This window comes from Ammodytes marinus (genome assembly GCF_949987685.1).
Source record: "Ammodytes marinus genome assembly, chromosome: 3".
NCBI classification, from domain to species: domain Eukaryota; kingdom Metazoa; phylum Chordata; class Actinopteri; order Uranoscopiformes; family Ammodytidae; genus Ammodytes; species Ammodytes marinus.
Genome location: NC_137232.1, coordinates 21,983,441 through 21,989,440, shown reverse-complemented (window position 1 = coordinate 21,989,440; position 6,000 = coordinate 21,983,441). Strand labels below are relative to the sequence as shown.

The window sequence follows — 6,000 nt, the reverse complement described above, 5'->3', positions numbered from 1 at the left end:
CTGTAGCATCTTTACAAGAGACACAATTGTGGAAACCGTCAGTTGTGATTAAGGGAGTGGGGGACTACACTTGTGTGTCATTGTTTGACCCCACATTGTCCCTGAGTGAACTTGCCTTTGGGAATACATGTTATTTACACACTTTGTAGCAACAGCACAGCAGCAACTGGTTACAGGATTTGGCACAGTTCAAACGGTGAGATATGGTGATGGGGGAGAGCATCTGCAGCTCTATGATCCTCTGATCCCATATACCCCCTGCTGGTGGTCGAGGACACCTCCTCTCTGTCCATGGGCCTTGTATGGATTGTGTGCCTGAGTTGACAGAGGGCAGGCCTTGCAGCGTGAAACAGCAGTCAGGCTGCCATGAACCCATACGGTAGCGCGAGCAGCACAGCAGCCCCCATGTCCTGCACCAGCTGTGGGGGCTGCTGCTCCCCGCCTCCCCCTAGCCTAATCCGGCCCGGGCCCCCCTCCTCTACTACCTCCTCCATGCCCCCCAATATGACCCCTCCTCCGCCCATGTTTCCAGCCCCGTTCCTGCAGGTGGAGAATGGTAATAGCTGGAACTCCACTATCTCCTCTGACTCCCCAGACTCACATCCTAGTCACGGCTGCGGGGTCAACAACCCCAACCCTTACTGGACGGCAGTGTTCGACTACGAGGCCACAGCAGATGAGGAGCTAACCCTGCGGCGCGGGGACATCCTCGAGGTTCTCTCCAAAGACTCCAAAGTATCCGGGGACGAGGGCTGGTGGACGGGCAAGATCCAAGACAAGGTGGGTATCTTTCCAAGCAACTACGTCACCAAGGGGGGCACTGCCCACTACCAGCAGCTGACCGCAAGTGGGGTAGGTGATTGCCCCTTGGATATAGACTTCTCAGAACTGTTCCTGGAGGAGGTGATTGGAGCTGGTGGGTTCGGGAAGGTGTACAGAGGCGTATGGAAGAAAGAGGAAGTAGCAGTGAAGGCCGCCAGGCAAGACCCCGACGAGGATATAAGTGTCACAGCGGAGAGCGTGCGGCAGGAGGCCAGGCTGTTTTGGATGCTCCGGCACCCCAACATAATCTCTCTGCGCGGGGTCTGCCTGGAGGAGCCCAACCTGTGCTTAGTGATGGAGTACGCCAGAGGAGGGGCCCTGAACCGAGCACTAGCTGGTAAAAAGATTCCTCCGAGGGTTCTCGTGAACTGGGCGGTCCAGATTGCCACTGGGATGGACTACCTGCACAACCAGGCGTTCGTCCCTATCATCCACAGAGACCTCAAGTCCAGCAATAGTAAGTACTCCAAGCAAGAGTGACCTATACTCTGTGTGAATAGGCAAATTACATTATATCTCATTCATGCAATTCTGTAAGACAGTTGATAACACAATGAGCCATAAGTTGAGTCGGTGAAACACCAGGCACATAATGTAAATTTAACGTAAATATTATCAATGTGGCACAAAAAATACACAAGACAGTTCTATTGTGTTTACTCTAATAAATAAATTATACCTTCGGAAGGTTATAATGTTCATTCAACTTTTCACTTTAGAGGCTGTTTTTTGCTGCTTTGAAGTTATAATGGATTTCAATTAAAGCTGTGTCTAATGTGTTGTCTACCCGTATTGATACTATGGGAGATAATAAAATTGACCAATGTAAACGTTACAACATAAGAGCATTGATATGTGTTGAAAGCTTCATTACGGTGCTAGGATTTATTAGAAGGCCGTTTAAATTAGACTGCATTTGTTTTATCCAGTGTGTCCCGCATAACACTGTTAGTAGAGGAAGTTTGGTTGGGTCCTGCGTGATCCAGCCCATCATGGATATCTTATAGAGTTTTCCAGTAATTAGATGTATGGATTAAGAGATACAATCTTATCCAAATATGAATACGACTTCATTGTGACAGTGATATTAACACAAGGTGGGGATAATAGGCAAATGCTGTCACAACATGTTGACCATAGTAACAGTGGAATCAGGGTGATTTTTGATACATAATATATTGCAAGATTTCAACTTAGCCTTAAGGTAATAGGTTGACATTTTGAGAAATGGGCTGTCTCCTGCCTGTAGTCTCATATTAACAGTACTGGCATAAAGAGGTATACAGTTTTATCATCTACTCTTCCCCAAAGAAGTTTCCCAAATTGTCAAACTATTCCTTTGAACCAGATAAAAACTCAAATATCAGTTAAAGCTTCTATCAGTAAAAGATATGTTTGATAAATCATTGAAAAGAGACATATTGCAATATGTCATGAATATTGACATGTTTTTGCACTCTACATGTTCAGTGGGCCTACGTGGTCATATCTATTACTTTCTATATGAAATCCAAGGGGACAAATTCAACCCTCTCGTTAGGGTTCATGGCATTACACAAATGGGATTATCAAGCAATGTCATGGAATACCAATAGACAGAGCTGATGCTGGATGAGAAACTTAAATTAAACCCAGCATGGAGGCCTAAGTCCTGGAGAGCGGGTCTCCTTCTACCATCTTTACCCTGTCATTTCTCTCTGCACCTCCTCCTGCTCTCCATCCTCCTATTCCTCCTCCTCTTTCTTCCCCTCCTCAAGGAGAGCAGTTCTGCTCTGCAACTCACTGTGCTATTTTTGGTCCTTTGTGCTACTTGCTGTTTAAAGACGCAGTTGCAGTTGTTGGTGCATCAAAGAGATAACAAATGGCAGGCATCTAAGTGTATGTGTGTGTGTGTGTGTGTGTGTGTGTGTGTGTGTGTGTGTGTGTGTGTGTGTGTGTGTGTGTGTGTGTGTGTGTGTGTGTGTGTGTGTGTGTGTGTGTGTGTGTGTGTGTGTGTGTGTGTGTGTGTATGCGCAGGTCAAACTGTGTGTGTTATTTCAAGTGACATGGATGATGGGGGAGGGAGTGTACAAATAAGTGTGGAGGATGTCTCTCACTTTTCTACCAGGTCTCCTTCTTAAAACATGCATACCTCGCTCTCATCTCTCTTCTCTCCCTCCTCACTGTCCGGCTCTCACAGTAACAACGATGGATCAGATGTGTATTGGACAGCAGAGCTTTGGCAACAACACCATAACGGTGGTGACATGGGCACTGCCTTCGTTTCACTGAGTCATACAGCTGCTAGGCACTGTCAGTTGCTGTGCAAAATGTCAGTCCACATATTGCGAAAATATCAGCAGTGCGGGAATGTCTCAGGAAGGGCTTAGGCCCTGTTTTCTTCCTCAATGAAGAGTCTCTCTCAAAGTGTGAGTGCTTATGGTTGAGTATGTAATTATACTTGTGAATCAGTGCCACACTTAAGGATCTTTGCATTTGCCTGGCGATGCCAGTGTACAACGTTGTGAAAAAGTGCAAGAGAGGCAGAGGAGAGAGGTAGGGAGGCAAAGATTGGAAGAATACAGTGACGGAAGAAGTATTCCAATCTTAGTTTTTTACAAGTACAAGAAAAAAATATATTCATAAGGTAGAGCTAATTTAGACTACTTAGGTACTACTGGGTAGCTTAACTGTTAATTGAATAAACGGTGCAACATTATCTTCTGAAATTTAGTGAAGTAATAAATAATAAATGAAGTATTAAAATGAAAAATACTTACACAAAGTAACTCAAAATTGTAACTAACTATAGGGCTTTAGTATTGAGTATAAGTACTCAATATGGAGAATAACAGGCTGGAATAGATCAGAGAGAGCATAGAGATGTATGAAGTGAGAGAGGGAAGGATGGGAAACAGCCAGAGAAGGAGAGCGTGGGGGATAAACAGTGGTTCATCTCAGTTTAGGGTTACACCTCAGCTCATTGTCCAGGTGTGCCGGTCTCAGGTATCCTCTTCAAACCACCGACCACTTGGCATTGCTGCGGTTACAGAGCAGCTCAGGCCCCCGAGCCTCTCGTTGGTCTTCCATCAGCTGGCTTCTGCGCACAGTAAACACTCCCCTATTCAGACAAATCTGTCAAGGCAAAACGTGACAATGCCGATAGAGTCAACGTGCGTTTGAAGCTCCACAAACATTTTACAAAAAAAAAAGATTTTTTATTTTTTTATCGTATGCTTTTTTCTAATTTTATCCCTGCTGAGTAAGAGTGTTTGTGCTTGTGTTCCACTGTTGGTCACAGTTGTAATTGAGGCTAATCTGATTAGCATGAACTCCTTAGAGTGATGTCACAGCATGTTTGTGTGCTGGCAGGTCAATGCCCCCCATGGTAAAGACAGTGTGTCTGTATTCCCCCAGCCTCAGATATCTGCATCTGTTATCTTTCAGCTCCAATCAAGAAGGTTTGACATTCAAAAAAGATCGTCAACCAGTTGTGGTGCATGGTTATCACCTAAAAACCCCTCGGCCACAAGGATGCCCACTTGACTGGATACTAGTGAATCAATCAACTCAACCAGTGTGGGTTTGGGTTCTTTTTGTTGAAGATTTTAGACTGCAGTTAACTAATAAATAAAGCTCTAACTTTTGCCCTGATGGTGGCAAAGTGACAACAAAACACAAATATTACCCCGGCCTGAGCTGCACAGTTTGAACCTAAAAAAAAAACGAGTCTCAACTAAAAGTCCAGATACTTGCTTCTTCTGATGCGTCTATATCACCCTGTCCTCACCTTAGTCTATTAACTTACTGTTGATTAATCGTGTGAAAAGCTCCGTAAACTAGTGAGTAAGTGGACCTTGAGTTAAGATTGTATTGTTCTGTTCGGTATCATTACCACTGCCGCGATGTGATGCTGAGTCATGGTTCCCTTGTTAAAGGCATCAGACACTTTATATTGAGCTCTATAGAGGCTGTTAGTCAGCTTCAGGTAAGACAATACAGTTGAGCTGATCACCTGTCGCTACGTGCAGCAAGACACAGGTCGGGTCCATTTATATTTATGTAGGCCTTGGCCTATATATACAGAATATACCTGTAGCCTAAATGTAGTGTATTCTGTTTCAATGTGGACATACTGTATATCAATACAGCTAATATTTGTCTTTCCCTTTCAAACACTCGTTAAATAAGATGTCTCCACCTTAATTCAATACTTATTAAAACAAATGGACATGACCATGAAGCTCCTATGATGTTTGAATGTGAATGCAAAGACTGATAGTAACACACAATAAAAGACAGAGTGCAGTGGACATAAGGCTACCTGCTGTTTTGACTGCTGTACCTTCAAATGGACGGCATGTTTACATAGTAAACAATCAGCTGAATATTGTCTCAAAGCAGGCTTGTCCACTATGCGGTTTGTCCGTGCTGTATTTCAATTACAAGGAAAAAAGAAAAATATCAAGTAAAAAGTGCCATTTCTTTTCATTTTTTGTTGGCTTGTTAAATGTGCAACCATGACATCAACAACAGCTCTGCACATCAGAGCTGTAATAGCTTGTTAACAGATTAGCGAGGCGAGATATGGCAAATGAGTCCCTGCATTGAAAAGCCAGCGTCTGGCCGTGTGTGTGTGTGAGAGAGAATGAATATAAGAGTGAGTCTGTTGAGGAAAGGAAAGGATTAGAGTGGTGGCCAGTGCTGGTTGCTAATCCCTCAGAGAGACAGAGCATTGGAGGCCGAGACTGTGACTAACTGGAGAGTGAGCTAGTGATAGTACAGGCGCACAACATGGGAAGGAAGAGAGTGCTGTCACGTGTGTCTTTTGGCCTGAGGCGTGGAAGCATTTCATGGGAGTCAGTGAATTAAAAAAAAATTATATAGACTATGTCTCCATGTATGTAAATCTTGCGTTTACAAGGAGTTAGTTGTTACTAAATATTTACTGACAAACAGAGTGGAGTCTACTAATGCCCCAAAATGTCTACAAGTTCTGGATCTAAAACAAATGGAAAAAGTCAGTCACTTACTGTATCACTCCAAGCCAGTTTAACTTAACAGCAATGTTTAATCTACAAGCAAGCAGAAGTCTTTGTCCTCCTCATTATTAAAGGTTTTGTCTCATGCTCAATGTTTGCACCCACTAACGATAGCTTTCTAATATGCCGTTACTGACCGTTGTTAAGTAAAAGACTT

The 6,000-nt window shown here is 43.8% G+C and overlaps 1 protein-coding gene across 1 annotated transcript in view; it reads left to right on the top strand.

The window, feature by feature from the left end:
* Window positions 1–366: 366 nt before the first annotated feature.
* Window positions 367–6,000, top strand: part of map3k10 (mitogen-activated protein kinase kinase kinase 10) — a gene marked incomplete at both ends in the record, with an annotated part of 30,905 nt that continues 25,271 nt past the window's right edge. Inside the window, one exon of the mRNA XM_080054062.1 lies at window positions 367–1,279. Coding sequence (XP_079910188.1) covers window positions 367–1,279 — 913 coding nt within the window. The remainder of the gene's footprint in view (window positions 1,280–6,000) is intronic.